This window comes from Lagopus muta, chromosome 8 (assembly GCF_023343835.1).
Source record: "Lagopus muta isolate bLagMut1 chromosome 8, bLagMut1 primary, whole genome shotgun sequence".
NCBI lineage: Eukaryota > Metazoa > Chordata > Aves > Galliformes > Phasianidae > Lagopus > Lagopus muta.
The window spans coordinates 25,993,168-26,009,471 of NC_064440.1; the positions used below are offsets into that span (position 1 = coordinate 25,993,168).

Sequence of the window (16,304 nt, forward strand, 5' to 3'; positions counted from 1 at the left end):
CATTATACTGGCCTTTGTGAAAATGTGCCATCTAAACGCCTTGGATGAGCACTAGTACCAATTAAATCTGTACCAGCCTGTTCCATGGAAAAGGCTTTATTGCAAAGTTTCAGCATAGTGTAAACTTCAGAAACAATTTTGGGTAAATCAAACATACAAAGTTCTTCCCTCCTTTTGGAAAAGAGGGAAAAAAAAATAGACCAAAACGACTGATATTTGTAACAACAGAACATTTATAACAAAGATTCTGCAGAAGGCATTTATTCTAATAGCTTTGGATGTTCAATTCGTGTAATTGTCCAGTCCGGTTTTGCTCCTTCTGTAAATTCCCTTTGGAACCTGGAAAAGACAACAAAGTAATCAAAGCGTCATTAAGATTTACTTAATCTTTAAAGAGATACTAATATCAACAAGGAAGAAATTCAGGAAAGAAATACTTCACTTCTGTATTATTCCTATGAAACCTCATAGAACGATGCTTATGCACCAAAGAGGAAAAAATATATTAATTGCTTACATACTTTAAGTACTTACTATGTGTTCTGCAGTGACACAACATACGTTTTCAGTTCCAAACTAGTTTCCACACAGCTAACATACAAGGGGCAAGGAAACTTACTCATAGTTTGCTGTTAAAATATGTCTTTTTTCCTTTGTGCTTTCATCTCCAAACATAATCTGGAAGACTTTGGTTTCACCTGGTACTTCATCAGGTAGGTTAGCACTATTCAGATACCAGAAACGCATCAGGATACTAACAAACTTTCTTCCTGTTGGAAATAAAGCATAATGTAGACTTCATGTTTATGAATAAATGTATAACAGAATAATTAACAATAAAGCTGTTTAAAGCAATATTTGTGTTGTTAAGCAGTAACAAAAATACAATCAGGAGAAAGGTATGTAATTTATGAGCTTACCTCTTGAGAACGTATACAATCCAACAGTATAAAAAAGTTGGCTATCACAAGGTCAAAAACCAACTATTCATACTACAAAAAAAGGTAAGGGAGTTAAATTTCAGAAGTGAACAGGGAAAAAAAAAAATCTCTACCTTCAAAAGCAGGAAAAAAAGCTCAATTGGTTTGAAAAACTGAAATTCTGATTCCAAGACTCACCTCAACTGTGTTTGACAGAAGACAGCATGCAGTACTAGTATTTAAACAAAAGAAAACTTGTTTGAGGTTAACACTAGCTTAAAAAAATAACCAGTGTTCTGTAACTACATCCCATGAAAGCAGAATAGTAGTGAAGACAGTAAAATGTCTTTCATTATCCAGCTTTAATTACTATTCCCAGAACGTATGTATTTTCATTGCTAAAGCAATCAGCCTTCTGCATATAGAACAGTCACTGCTAGAGTGCTTTGAGATTAAGGACTAACAACAGAGAGTCAAAATCATGAAAAAGGAATGAACAAAACCTACACAGAAGTCAAAACAATACCATAATTTACAAACAGCATCGAGTTCTGGTTTAAAAAGAAATTAGGGAACTATGTACAGAAGTACAAGCAAAAGAACAAGAAAGAAAAAACATTAAAAAAACCCACTTGTACAGAGGGCAAAGCCAGGAAAAAGCCCACCCACTGCAAAAATGTTTTAGAATTGTAGCATACCATCATCATCATAGTAAATGCGAACATCTCCTTCTGTTGTGTACATGATTGCATCCATGTCAGCTGCTAAAGCATCCCTATGGTTCTCAGAAAGTGAAGAAATCTTTTCCTTCAACATCTGAAGTACCTAAGTTCAGAAAAACTCGTGCTTAGTTCTTCATTAGGAAGCTGAAGTAGCAACCTTATTATCTATAACAGTTAATAAAATGAGCTATATTGGAATAACATTTGTTGAACATTGTAAAACATACAGCAAGAATGAGCAAAGCACTGGGCACTCCCAAGCCCTAGTTAACCATACTAAACAAGATCCATTTAATACTCAATTTGATGAAAATGTTTAGAAAATATACTGTCAAAGCAGGAGCTGCATAGCAATGCATAAGTCCAGAAAATACCAGTTCAGTTTGCTTCCACAAAGATACTTACACTCTGCCTTCGCACTGCTGAGTTTGCTATATGCACATTCCTTACGTTTTGATTCAATCATTTCTCAGTTCTCACCAATTTCTTTGTAAATCAGTTCCATTACCACTAAGTTTAACTTTGCCATTTCAGGATCCACATTCCCACTGGAAAACGTTTAGACATTTGCCAATCAGTAAAGAGTGGAAAACCATTCCTTTAGGACTTAACTTACAGATCACACTCACAGTTGTAGCTTTTGAGCATCCTAAGATGTACACAGCTGTGTTACGTAGAAAGGATGTGGTGCACTAGCAGAACAGAAGCATCACCTCAAGCACCACAAAAGGAGGCATCACAAGGAAAGACTAAGTCATGTAGCACACCTTTAACTCATATTCAGTTTTTAATCCTAACCTGAACTGCCACTTTTGAAAAATAAATTCAGAGATTGCATGGAAGTATGTGCATCTTCACCAGAGGACATTAGATTCCAGTGCATGGCAAGTATGAATTTCACCGGCCAGAGCAAGACAGTAGTGCGGTATCAGTCTTGGCTCCTGCATACACTGATCATGAGCTACCCCAATCACCTGAAGAATTTAAGATGAACAGAGGAAAAGGAGATGCTTATTCAAAATATCTGTAGAAAAAAAATTACAGCCTATTGCTAACTCTGCTCAGAAAGGAGGTAAGATATTTAGTGCATCCAGCAGGGATGCACTATAACTGTGCCAAAAATTGTGTAGCAAAGGCATTGGTGGTAATAGCACAAACCAAGCTGAAATCCAGGAACAGGGCACATGCAGCCCTGAAGCACCTCCTTCTCTTGACTGATGCATATGCTACCTCTGTCCCTCGGGAAGGCCAAGACAACATCAGCAATTTGGAATTCATAAATGACAGGTACACCAGAAATCCTTTTGGCAACTGGTCCCTGTTTAGTGGCAAGAACGTTTTTTTCATCATAATTTTATTTCATAATAGAAAACATCAACTGGCAGAAATAGAGATGGAAGTATTTACCTCTGTTGAAACCAGGCCATCCAGCAGGTCAAGTTTTCGCTGAGACAGCAGCTGTGAAACAACGGAAAAGGCCTGCAGAAATAAAAGAGAAATACATAAATAAATAATTTGGGGTTTCCTTACTCTTTGGGCAAATACAGTGTTATAGGACAAGCTACCTAAACATTGCACGATTTAAGACTTCAACGTTTACAGGGTATATCACCTCTGGAACAAAACCACTCCAGCATTAAAAAAGTGATTCTGTTAACTGGTAAAAGTACTAAGAGTTCTTCCCATTCTCATTTAAAGCACAACAGTTTTGGTAAAAGGCAAACAAGTGCCTTTCTGTGAAAACATCACAATGGCCTGCAGCTGTTTTTACTCTTTTTTTTTTTTTTGAGTAATTCAAACGATCCATGTTCTCTTCCCTGACTGCCCCCTTGCCCAGCCTCTTCCAAGGCCACCTCCCAGTCCCACTCAAAACAGATGCTCGGGACTAAAATAATTTGGTTTTGAATCTACTGTAGTCCCAACACCTCGGAGGCACACAGCTTCCTATCTTCCTGAGTTCTGTAGGCAGCGCTACACGCAGCGGCACCTCAGCGTGTCCAAACGGCGCACACGCGAAATGCTGACAGCGTGCTTTGAGCTTTTTACCGCGCGTAAAAATTAACGAGAAAAGAAGGGCAGAGTAAAACAGCGCGGCGTGCGTCTGCCCGGCTCCCTCTCGCGTCCACAGGCACTTGAACGCCCTCCGCTCTGCGCCGCTGTTTAATTAAACCCAGAGCCACCGGCCGGCGCGCCGGGTCTCACCTGCTTGGCGCCGCGCGTGAACTCTTCGATGCTGAACTCCGAGTCGAAGTAGAGGCGGATGAGCAGGTAGTAGAAGCGGGTACGGAGCCAGGCCAGGGGGTTGGTGATGCGCACCACCACCACCCTCCGCTGCGGCCCCTCTCCCTCGGTCCCCTGCGTCCCGCTGCTGGCGAAACGCACGGCGGGGAGCGCGGGGAGGGGGCACGGCGGTGACGGAGCCGGGACGCGCGCTGCGAGTGGGGCTACGCGGGCCGCCCCTGGCGCCAGGAGCGCGCCCGCCAGCCACCGTGCGCGCCGGGGAGCAGCGCGCAGCGCCATCATGGCGGCGGTGCGCCCCGACCCCGGCACGTCCGCTGGAGCGCCGCTCCGCCGGAAACACGCCCCGCGCCTCCGGTTCCGCCGTGCTGCGGAGGGCCGCGGCGCCGCGCCGTACCGGCTCGCCGAGCAGTCCGTCGTCTCCCCGCAGAGCCGACCTCCCGGAGCGGAAAAGAGGGCTCCGTCTCCTGGCCCTCGCCGGGCGGCAGGAGTCGGGGAACGCTTCCGCTCGGTTCTCGTTTCCCGGCGGAGCGGCGGACGACGGGGCAGGGGCTATGGAGCGGTGCGAGCAGGCCGTGGTGCGGGTGCCGAGCCTGGACGGCGTGACGCGGGAGCGCTTCCTGCGGGACGTCTATCCTCGGGTACGGACGCGGGCGCGGCGGGAGCGGGGTGCCGGGGCCGCGGCGGGGGTTCCAGCGAAGCCTTCTCAGGCAGCGGGCGTCGTGCAGCCCTCCTGAACACGGATGCCTCAGTCAAGGCTCAGTCCCACGTTGCTGCAGAGGTCTGACATGCCGCTGGTGGCTGGATTGTATTTATTGCCGGTTATAAACTGTGCGATTGCTTTCTGTCGTATTGTCACTACGACTCCTTTTTTTTCTTTCTTCTTTCTTTTCCCTCTGAGGTTCTGACTGTATGAAAAAGACCCTCTCTATTGGGCTTTATGTGTACAATGGACCAAATCTATTTGTGGGTATCGGCATCGAGGAGCCTCAGTGCGAGAGGGAAGAGTTGCTTTCACGAGAACATACACCGCTATTACAGCTTGCAGTCCATACCTCCAGTGCACGGGAATGAGTGCAGCTGTTCTTCAGGCCAGCTAGATTCCTCAGTGGTCTCAGAACACACCGGATGTTAATGCTGTTGTTGCCTCTCCATAACCTTCCTTATCCAGCTGGGAAAACAGGAACTACAGAAGCAGTCCTGTGATCTCCCACATTTTGCTGAGCGTTCAGCATTCACGTTGTTCAGTTGCAAGCAGTTCATTTGTGACATTGTTGCAGGTGCTGATACTCACAGCTGTTCACGTGTACTTAGTTTACCTGACACCAGGTTGGAGTAAGACTGTTTTCTTCCCAGATTTCAGATGGCAAATTAAAAAAATAATTCTGTTCCCCATCAGCACCATTGGATGCAAACATCATTCTCTGCTATTGTTTCTCTTTCTCTCCCTCCTTAGAGAGAGCCAGTTGTGCTGAAGGGAATGGAGCTGGGCCCTTGCACAACCAAATGGACAGTAGATTACCTGAGCCAAGCTGCAGGATCTAAGGAAGTAAAGATCCATGTTTCTGCAGTACCACAGATGGATTTCCTCAGTAAGAACTTTGTGTATAGGTACTTCCATCCCAAATCTCTTGTATTTAGAGGCAGATGTTTGTCACTTTCAGAAGCAACTGTGAAAACTTGAAATGATGTAGAACTGAACAAGTAGAATTAAAATGAAATAAGTAGAACTAAAAAAACCAGAAACACTGAAGTCTTAATGTGAAGTTCCACAATTGAGAACTGATGCTGCGAGTGTTACTGCAGTGCCATTGTCAGCATCGTGCTGCTGCCTTGCCTTTGTATTGGATCTGGAAGTGCAGAAATCTGCATGTTCTTCTGCTGTTTTGACTTTGTGAGCAGGTTCACCATAGCTCAGAGGAGTGCTGGTGCTAGTGTAGTGTAGGGGATGAGAAGACGATGGTCAGCAAGGGCAGCACCAGTATGCTTCCAGTATGCTTTAATCTGTTCCAGAGCTGTGCTCTCATTTTTCTGCAGTGAATTTACAAGTGGACAGGATACAGATGTTCAACCAAAGTCAGAACTTGTTTCTTGTTGACTTCAGTGGCTGTTGGATTTGCTTGCTTGGGGCTGTACTGGGGACAGTTTACTAAAGCAGAGAAGTTTGTAAATGCAGGATTTCTGTCTCAGCAGAATTCTTCAAACATTCACTGCAAATACTGGTTAGTCACTTTGTTAAATAACATAAATTAATAAATAAAAAACATGTTGCACTTTCAGTTACACTAGATAAGGTGAGAAAGCTTATGATTTTACGACTTGCACTTAGATCATGTGTTGTTATGTTGACTGTATGAATTTCCATGTTTATATTTCAGAACTCTGCCTTTTGATGTATTTGTACGAAGGGCAGCTGAAGTCAAACACAAAGACTACTTTCTTTCTGAGGTAACTTCCTTGGTGTCACAGCTTCTTCTCTGTTTTGTACTTGGAGGGCAAAAAATAAATTAATTTGAAGTCTTAGTCCACTAAAGCACTGGATTGTAGAGTTAACTATTTTGAGTGGCTTGGAGCCAAGGGAAAAATGTGAGGGAAAAGAATTCTTTCCGTGGAAATTATTCTGCATGCATATGGTATGGTTAACTTCGCTGGTCCTTTTTCTGCTATCAAAACCTAACTGACAGCAGCAAAAGCTCCATCAAGAAATTGAGAAATCTAGCCTTGCTTTAGAATACTTGTGTACTTCAGGTGTTTAATAAGAAAACATCAAGATGTGTGAGTTTGATTACATCTGCTATCAAAATACAAACAGATTTATTGTAATAAATTTTTTGAGTAGCGAACTTATGGCAATCTTTGTGCAACAATGTTCAAATTGGATTTTTCAGATAATTATAATTAGCAAGCAAACAGTTCTAAATGCAAATTTGCTTTTCACTGCTTATGCTACATAGGATGCCATATGATTTGAAGCCAATTGAAATAGCTTCCAACATCAATGTTCTGAAGAATGTAAGTTGTAATCTGCGTTTCCTTTGAATTCAGAAAAGCAATGCTGAAGCAGCTGACAAGTCTCCCACTTTACTCCTCACTTAATTTACATTTCCCATTTGTTGAGATGAACTGCAGGGAGCAGTAAAGTATAACAAAGTAGCTGAATTTGTGAATCTATTTGTATATTTTATTACAGGCCTACATTGGATTAATTAAAAAAACGTAGGCTCTTAAGTGTTTTTCTAACTCATATTAAAACCAGAACAATTATCTTTGTGTATTATCTACAGGATGAGAAGTACTATTTGCGATCAGTGGGTGAAGATGTTAGGAAGGTGAGTTACTTGAGACTGCAGTTCTGATACTGAGGCTGCAATTTTTATTGCCACCTGGCTGTGTGGTATAGCTATAACATTTGTTTACGGTCACTTGGTCCAGGAATCTGAGTGGATTTACGTCAGAATATTTAAACCTAAGTGTCCAAAACAGTTGCTGTTACGAAAACTTGGCTGATCACTGAAGAGTATATCCTTTATATTCTATTCTCTAGCCATTGCTGTAATCTAATATAAAAGCATTTCTGATGATCACTTTTTCAGTGTGATTTCTAGCAGTCATGGTTCCCAGCAGCTCTGTCTGTTTTTATTACCACTGGTGGCTGAGTCTGAGCTGAAAGAATGACAACTGAAAAGCATTGTTTTCTGAAGTTATTTGCTAATGCTGAAAAAAGTTCTGACCCCATGTTCCTCATGACAGGAAATGATGCTAAAGTGCCACCTTATTTTAGCATGCATAAATGATTCTCTGAGAGTTTTGTCTTTTTTTTACTCAGGATATTGCAGATGTCAGAAAACAGTTTCCTGTTTTGGCAGAAGATGTTCAGATTCCAGAGTATTTTGAGAAGGAACAGTTTTTCTCTAGTGTCTTCCGCATCAGCTCAGCAGGATTGCAGCTATGGACACATTATGATGTAGGTAATAATATCGTTAGCATCAAATGTTGCAGATGGCATTGTGGGGTTGGGATACTAAATTACACATCTCTGTTGACGAGGTTCTGTTGATGACAAACTTCTCATAGGTAACTGTACAGTGATTTGGGCAGTCTGTTGCTGCAGTGTGGTAGATTCCAAATAAGATGGTCCTCTGATGTCATACAGTGCAATTCCAGATAAATGTATTTGTAAGAAAAATAGGTTTTTTTGCATTGTAAATAAGATTTTTAAAAACCTTTATCAGCAGAAACTCAGCAAAATGTGGTAGAGGTAATACTGAAAAAGAACTCAAAATGTATTTCGCATTATATTTTGCTGTTTTATGTATCTAAAGAGTGGTGAGCCTTGTGGTTCAAGATGGAAGAACTTGATTCCTGTACAAGGGAAAAAAGTACAGTTGTTGGAAAGCAATGTTGTTTTATTTCAAATGCACTATTTTTAAAGACTCTGCAGCTAAGGGATGAGGTTGCTCACATTCTTACGTTTTTTAGATTAACTATGTGGAAACTTTTAGCTCATCCTTATATATGAGGGATTTAATACTCTTCATTCTTAGCTTTCGGCTGACATCTCTTTCTATGCTCATTTCAGGTAATGGATAACTTCTTAATCCAAGTAACAGGTAGAAAACGAGTTGTTCTGTATAGTCCTCGAGATGTACCATATTTATATTTATCAGGTATGCATGCCACGCACATCTCATTCAGAGTTTGCTCTGTTTGCTCATAGTTGCCCTTCCACTTTGTAAGTGTTGCGCTGTAGGAAAACAATCTGTAACTGATTAATTGTGAGAAGTGATTTGGTCCCTCCGATGCAGTTTGCTTTGATCAAAGCCAAGAATTTTAGTGATGCAAGTTAGGAAACCTGCAAATGAGCTCTGCAGCTTTACTTGGTTCTGTCTTCAACGCTTAACTGTGGAGTGCTGCGCTCTGTTCAGCTTTGAAATGATGTTATATATGTCAGTGGAAGTGTCGTTTAGTCTTAATAAGGCTGCAGTTGCAGGAGAAATACAGACAAGAGAATATTCGTCTTCAGTAAATGAGAGGTGCCAGCAGATTTGCCTGGCTTTTAGACGAGCTACAGAACAACAAACAATACTAAACTGGACTCAAGAACTGCCATTTCCAGCAGTGTATTAATGCTTTGTTTCTGTTTTTTTGTTACTTCTGAAAATTTCTCTAGGTACCAAATCAGAGGTGCTAGATGTTGATAACCCAGACTTTGAGAAATACCCACTTTTTGTGAAAGCCAAGCGCTATCAATGTTATCTGGAAGCAGGAGATGTGTTATTTATTCCAGGTAAGTAACAAATAGTTCCTGGCTGTAATATAGTAAATGCAGTAGTGGAAGCTTTCCCTCAGGTAGGATTAGTTTGGGTGATTCTGACACTTGTCATGAGTCACAGGGAAGTTTTAGATTGCAATTTTCATTTTAGACATTTTTCTTTCACAGCTATGTGGTTCCACAATGTAATTTCTGAGGAATTTGGAGTGGCACTGAATGTCTTCTGGAAACACCTTCCTGCTGAATGCTACGACAAGAGTGACACTTATGGAAATAAAGATCCCACAGCAGCCTCTAGGGCAATACAGATCTTGGACAGGGCCTTGAAAACACTTGAAGAACTACCTGAAGAATACAGGGATTTCTATGCTCGAAGAATGGTGTTACGGATCCAAGAAAAAGCCTATAGGAATGATTATGGATAAAATAACACTTTGTAAGTCACAGTCTCCTGTGGAAGTAGAGTACTATATGTTAATATAGGAACTGTCCATGTCTACACAAATTCTCTTTCTGTAAGGATAAAAAGCATTGTTGATAAACTTTGTTATACATAACTGTTGACCTTGTAGGATGTTTTGTTTTTCCTCATGTGATGTGCCCAATCCCACTTCTACAATGAAGCACGTATCTGCAGTGCCTGCACTTCTAAATCTAATTTTGAAATTATTTATGTACATTTTCCTGAAAGGAAGTTTTGGTATCTGGACAGATCTAGCAGAATGTACTCTTAGAAATAACTGCACGTCTTCCTGAATGCCTCCTTTATACTAAAGTTAAGGAAAGCTGTAGAAATTTATATGGGATTCAGTAGAGCCATTGGTTGTAACGATTATGGTCTCTTTCTCTGTCATACAGCCTGCGTGGAGAGCTTCTGCTCCCTCTTGTGGTGAAACTCCATATAATTTTGAGCACAATTTAAGGCTGAGATGGGAACAGTGCAGCAGCTTGACCACGAGGTAGATGATGTCTCCCTTTCCAAGCTGAATGAGGCATTATGCAGGAAACTCTGTTGCAACCACAGTCACTGCCTCAGTGCACTTAGGCAGCACTTCTGCTTCTGCAGCTAAAACACTTGCAACTAGCTTTCCCACAAATCCATCAATCTACAGCAGGAAAATCTGAAATGATTGTAATGCTGGAGGAGATATAGGAGCTGCTGGGAGCAGTATATGAGAAGCATTATGTTACCATATGAAAGGAGGCTGCAATGTTACATTTGCAGGTGATATTTTTGGCAGCCAAACGTATCTGTGCTTACAGAAGCCATGTAGAAGAAGGTGGACATGTCACAGAAAGGGTTTCTATTGCCCCTTCAAAATGTCTGTTATTTGTGCAGTTTTGGGGATGCAGTATTTATCTGACATCCAGGTCAGTCTGTGACTTTCAGCAGTGTGGCTATTTTCAAGAGAATGGTATCTTTTCAAAATCTCTTAGACAAGATACGTAGGGCTAATAAAGCACTGCAAAAAAAAAACAAAAAACAAAAAACAAACAACAAACAACAAAAAAATAAAAACACCAAAACTCTCCAGAGAAGCAGGGGCTTGCTACACTGTGCCCATTATTTCTCTAAACCTATTCTCCTTGGCAGTTCAACTCAGCGAAAATAGCTTGCTGCCGTGTGAATGGGCACCCAGCCAGCGGAATGAATAGACTTGAATTGACTCAGCCAAGCGATTCTGATGGGCATCATTGTGCACGCTGTGGGTAGAATTTAAATCTAGGATCACAAACAGGTCTCCCGAATTTTTTTTTTTTTTTGAAGGATTGCCTGTACAATACTGCTTAGATGGAACCTGTGTCTGTTAGGCTGGGAAAGCTTCTTGGCTTTGGCAAAGTTGTAATGTCAAGGGCAACACATGGATTGTTTTTGTATGTTAGGAGTAAATGCAAAGGCTCAAAGAGCCTGCAGGATACAGAAAGCTGTTCCAGCATTGTGCCTTTGCAGCTCTGTTAACTCTAACCATCAGCAGCTTCTCATTATGTTAGTACAGAGGCAGTACTGTGCTGAGCCCTCATTCTATCATTTCTTGATTCTCTGTTGCCAAAAGAGGCGCAAAGTAGCTTGGTGTTCTCAGGCCCTCTCAACACTCGGGTATAAAAAGGGAAACTGGGTTTTTCAGATGTAGGTACTAGTGTGGAGGTAGCCCAGCAGAAAAGCTGCAATTCACTTGTTGGGCTAGTGTGAAGTTTGGATTGGAAAATACATATCTGGCTGGGCAGAGATAATCATGAATTAAATGTCAGCCAAGGGCCATAGGAAGTGCAGCTACTTGTGCTTCGTATTACCAACTTTAATTTTATTTTTATATGTCAGCAAATGAGGTCATCTCACTGTGACCATCAGCCGGTGGTAACCCAGCCCTGCTCATGCTTCTCTTCCAGTGTGCTATGAGAAATGTGGGTGAGGATAGGTTTTTTTTTCCCCCTCCCCAGGACTCTTCTTGTTTTCACATCTCTGAGAAGATAGTCAGTAAATCCATAGTGATCTAAGCACGTATTTGAGAAAGACAAATAGTATTCCATGCAGACCAGTGAGAAGATCAGCACAGCAGTTATTTTATCAGTAGCATCCATTTTTATCCCTTTGAACCGATTTCTTGAATTTCTTAAACAATTCATATGGAACACATGGCTCTGAAATGCTATTAAATTAGTAACCAAGCAGTTTAAAAGTGTAGTTTCTTAATCTGAGCATAATGTCTCTAGTGACAAAAATACTGAAGTTTGTGTTAAAAAATAAAATATTACAAAACAAAACCAAAAGCCCTTGGTGCTTTCTAACCACTGTGGTAGATGTTATGAAGTAAGCAGTAGTGATGAGTGAATGGTGAAAGTATCAAAGAAATAATCTCCAGCTAACACAGTGACAGAATAGTTGTAGCCACACTGAAAATAAGTGACTAAAATAACATGTTAGAGCCACTAATGTTCTGTGGAAGTTCGTTCTTTAGGGAGCTACAGCAAAATGGGATCATTCCACAATAAAACACATGAAGTTGTGGCAATTATAACTGCTGACAATCTTAGACATCCAAAACAGTCACTTTAGCAGTGCACATAGCAGGTTACTTACACATGCAGACTGCTCTGGACAAAATACTTACAGTATCTGCAGTCAGTAGTAACTGAATTTTTAGAGTGAATTTCAACTAATGCTTTTAGAGTGTAATCCAGTACATGACAACAAAATAGCAGGAAAAAATACTTATCCTTGATTGCATGATATCAAGGATGACACACAACTTCAGAAGAAACACTTCTTAAGCATTTTTCTTAATGTTTCTGGTAGTAAGAATCAAATGCCAAAACTGATGTCAGTATATTCTTTTAGCATCAAGATTCTGCCCACCCACGCATGCTGAAGATTTGATGAACCTCACTCGACAACCTGGTTCTCTCCAGGAGTGATGTAGAGTCTATGTTAAATGCCTGATTTAAAAAGACTAGGCTTTCACAAAGCATCAGAAATACTTGCAATTGCTTTCAAATATGCAGTATGAAACCATTTGCCTCATTCACATTGTTAGTCTCATAATGAGTTTATTAGCTTGACAAAGGCAAGGATGATTTTACCATACTAAAGGTTATATTATGTATATATTACATATATATTTATGTCTTTACAGCTTTAAAAGATTCTTTCCTCCTGTTGCCAAAGTGTCCCTTTACACATCTGGGACACTTGGATGTTTCTATGCAGACAATCCAGGTGTTGGGGATGTACACTCAAAGACAGTAATTTCTAAAAGAAATTCTCTATAATATCATTCCATTACCAAGGACTCTAGTGTTATTCAAATCATTGTTACGTGTTTATTTTTTTGGTGTTTTTAAAAAAATATATTTTATTTGGGCTTGACTCAGACTGTAGCACCAGGGACTGATTCTGATCTCTGCAGCTATGAAATTCTGCGAGCAATTATCTCTTTATTTGGTGATTGCTATGAGAACCAGGAGCAAATTGAAAAGATTAAAAGAACTGCTCAACCATGCAAAATGAGCAGCTCCACATGTGATGCTATGTTTGGCCAGAAATGCTCAGAAGCTACTGCTTGTGGCAGATCACAGCACTGTACAATTTTTGCTGTGAAAGCACTTACATTTCAGATGTCAAGCAATACATGAATTGCCTAAAACTTCCATCACAAAACTCAATGCAGTTCTAAAGAAGACAAATGAGAAAGAAGAACTACACAGATGTTCTGTAAGGGATGCAAGTTTCACCTGATGTCAGGCTAGAGTATTCTTCATAACTGAAGGCTGTTGTGGGACATGTGAAGAGCCCCATTTTGCACTTCACCGCTGGTACCTTTCGTGGCAGTCTTTCTGTCTTGCAGCAGCACTTTCACTAGAAACAACTCAGCTCTCAAGTGCCAAGTCTAACAGAGGAAACAACCCTGACTAAAAGTGCTCTTTGAGAACCTACTGAAAAGGGAATTTTTATAAAAAATTATATGAAAATTGGAGCAGTAGCGTTCCGCTGTTTTTTAAATATATTAGATGCTCATAGATGTTCAGAAAAAAAGTATTTTTCCCTTTTTTCTAGCAGATGTTTTTCTGATCATTTGCTTAAAAAGAATCTGGCACTTCCTGAGTCACTTAAGAAACAAGTGTAATGAAACCCCAAAGGCAGGAAACTACTTCAGAGCCATCACTATTTTAGAACCTGAAGTACTCTAAGCAAAATGCCTGCCTTAATCAGTTTTTCCATGGTGAATCTCAGTGATGTGGAGCAGCCAGTACTGTATAAATCTTTGTGGGCTTTTTTCTTTTTTTTGTCAGTGGGAGGAGTTGAAATATGCTGTTAATGCTGCTAAAATGAGTTCAGTCAGGAGTGTCTATCTGGCACTGGGAAAAGCAGCATCTGTCTCCTCCACACAGGTGTTGTATGATCTTACATTGAAAGAAAGATTGCAAAGACTGCAGACTGCAGTGTGAGACATGAGCCTTTGCTTTTTGTTTTGTACAGGGACACCCTGCACAAAATTTACATTTGTAGATTCTGCTAGGCAGTACCTAAAAGTAGGGCACACAAGAGAGCACAGAGCTTAGCAGTTATGTTGCTACAAGAAGGGCTGTGAAGCCCTTGGCTTCTATGGCACAAGGAATCCAAAGCATTGCTCAACACAGGGTTTATGCTAAAGCAACTACAGAAGCATAGAGTCACCGAGGTTGGAAAAGACCTCTAAGATGATCCAGGCCAACCATCCACCTGTCACCAACATTTTCACTAAACCACGTCCCTCTGTACAACATCTATGCTGATTGCTACTCACTGTAGCTTATCTGCTACCGATTACATTGCCATATATCCTGTATTAAAACACATGTGGCACTATAGATTATTTCAGTGTTATCAAGAAACAATGCAACAAATACCTCAAGCTACAGTTATGATTAATATATTGTACAGTTATGTCAGTCCTGTATGGAAACTCAGTAAAAACAATACAAAACCAGTTGAGTCATCCATAATTTTTCACGGAACATCTGTCGTCCATCTTTCCAATATTTTTTTTAATCAGTGTTATTGCAGAATCACTTTTACAAAACAGCTTAAGTTACCCGGACAGAGAATATTATACACGTCTGAAGTATTCTTATAATTGAATTATTTGGAAGAGACCAGGTGGGGAGGATTATCCTCAAAAGTACAAAATTCAAAACCAACAAGACCACCCAACAGGGGTGAGATGGACATCAGCAAAGGCAAGATGAAAAGTAATCAGCTTCTGATAAAGTTTAAAGATATCTTGGAGGGTTTGATTTTACCCACATCCTTCCTGCTGTGTTTCCATGGGATACCAGATAAGTCAATTCAGTCTGGTTTTTAGCAGACTTTCAGTTAGTTTGTTTATTTGATGGATACCTGCTTTGAGACCCTAGAACCAGATCTCAAGAAGCAGTGAATATACAGCATTCCACTGTTGCACTGAGCATATGTGAAAAATAAGGCCCTAGTATAATTTAAGATATGCACTTAAAGAAAACGGATGGATGTGGTATAAACTCAGTACTTCAACTTACGGTCTCTAAGACAGGATAAACACCACAGATAGCAAACTGTCCACACAGATAGCAAACTGTCACTAAGAGAAAGGACAACATTGTTAGAAGCGCCATAAGAGGGAGGGGGGGAAAAGTGACTTTCTTTCTTCAAATAGCTCCAAAAGACTCTTCTGGGAAAGCTTAAGTGCCTGATCAGATGCAATCAATTTATCCACGAATATCCACAGTAATAACACCCTAATTTCTGAAGTGACTTTGCAGTAACTTCTATGACTATTTAAATACATGTCACTCCTATTAGTTATCTCTGTATCAGCAATTAATGTGAATTTAGCAAGCTAGAACAGCTTACTATAAAGTGCTAGTGCTAACTTACACTAGGAGGCAGAAAGATGTTAACACCGGGAGAACAAAAGATTTCAGTAACATTTTAAGTCTTGGACCCTCAATCACCTTTCAGACTTTGGGGTCCAATTCATTACAGAGGCATCTATAGAAATGCGACTACATCACCCCTTAGCCTTTGGTAGGAAAAAAGTTAGCTAAGTTTCTAGTATGTAAGACGCACTCAAAGTAGAATCATTTATGTTATGTGTAATCTGGACAATTTCACAGAACTGAGCACTGTCTTAAAGGGATCTTTAACAGCTGTGACTTAAAACGTATTAGCATTCCTCAAAATCTGAAGAACATCTTTCCTACTGTCCAAAAACAAGCAAGTAATGTGAAGAATACCAGCTATTACATACCTGGCTGACTAAGGACGGTGTAACGTTCCTTACCACACTCAGACATATAAGTGCAAGCAAGCATGAAAACCACTGAACTTTAGGCATTTACATCCAAGCATATTAAAAAACTGCCTTTACAGTTAACCTTGAGAAACAAGCACACGCAAACTATGACCCATTTCATCCTAACATACAAATGTTCAGCCCTTGGGTACTTCACAACAGCTTTCCTATATCTGCAAGTTTCCAGGAAGCTCTTTTAGAATTATGGATGCCAACTATGCTAATGCAAAGCCTGCTCTGAAAAGAAAAAAAAAAAAAGGTGCTTTGAAACAAATCACTTTTTAAACTAGGTCACCACAAACACCTGGCAAAGCATAATGCACAGAACTCAACAGCTTTAATC

The 16,304-nt window shown here is 40.6% G+C and overlaps 2 protein-coding genes across 2 annotated transcripts; one reads left to right on the top strand and one right to left on the bottom strand.

Moving 5' to 3' along the window:
- Nucleotides 1-80: 80 nt before the first annotated feature.
- MAIP1 (matrix AAA peptidase interacting protein 1) lies at nucleotides 81-4,194 on the bottom strand. The gene is made up of 5 exons (XM_048952998.1): nucleotides 3,845-4,194; nucleotides 3,050-3,121; nucleotides 1,619-1,745; nucleotides 620-770; nucleotides 81-339 (listed from the first exon to the last, which is right to left on the bottom strand). Exons 1-5 carry the CDS (start codon nucleotides 4,163-4,165, stop codon nucleotides 261-263), a joined length of 750 nt encoding a protein of 249 aa, XP_048808955.1. The 5' UTR covers nucleotides 4,166-4,194; the 3' UTR covers nucleotides 81-260.
- A 128-nt stretch (nucleotides 4,195-4,322) lies between these two features.
- TYW5 (tRNA-yW synthesizing protein 5) lies at nucleotides 4,323-16,199 on the top strand. The gene is made up of 8 exons (XM_048952997.1): nucleotides 4,323-4,521; nucleotides 5,337-5,491; nucleotides 6,259-6,328; nucleotides 7,165-7,209; nucleotides 7,707-7,844; nucleotides 8,460-8,547; nucleotides 9,051-9,167; nucleotides 9,321-16,199. Exons 1-8 carry the CDS (start codon nucleotides 4,435-4,437, stop codon nucleotides 9,575-9,577), a joined length of 957 nt encoding a protein of 318 aa, XP_048808954.1. The 5' UTR covers nucleotides 4,323-4,434; the 3' UTR covers nucleotides 9,578-16,199.
- Nucleotides 16,200-16,304: the final 105 nt, after the last annotated feature.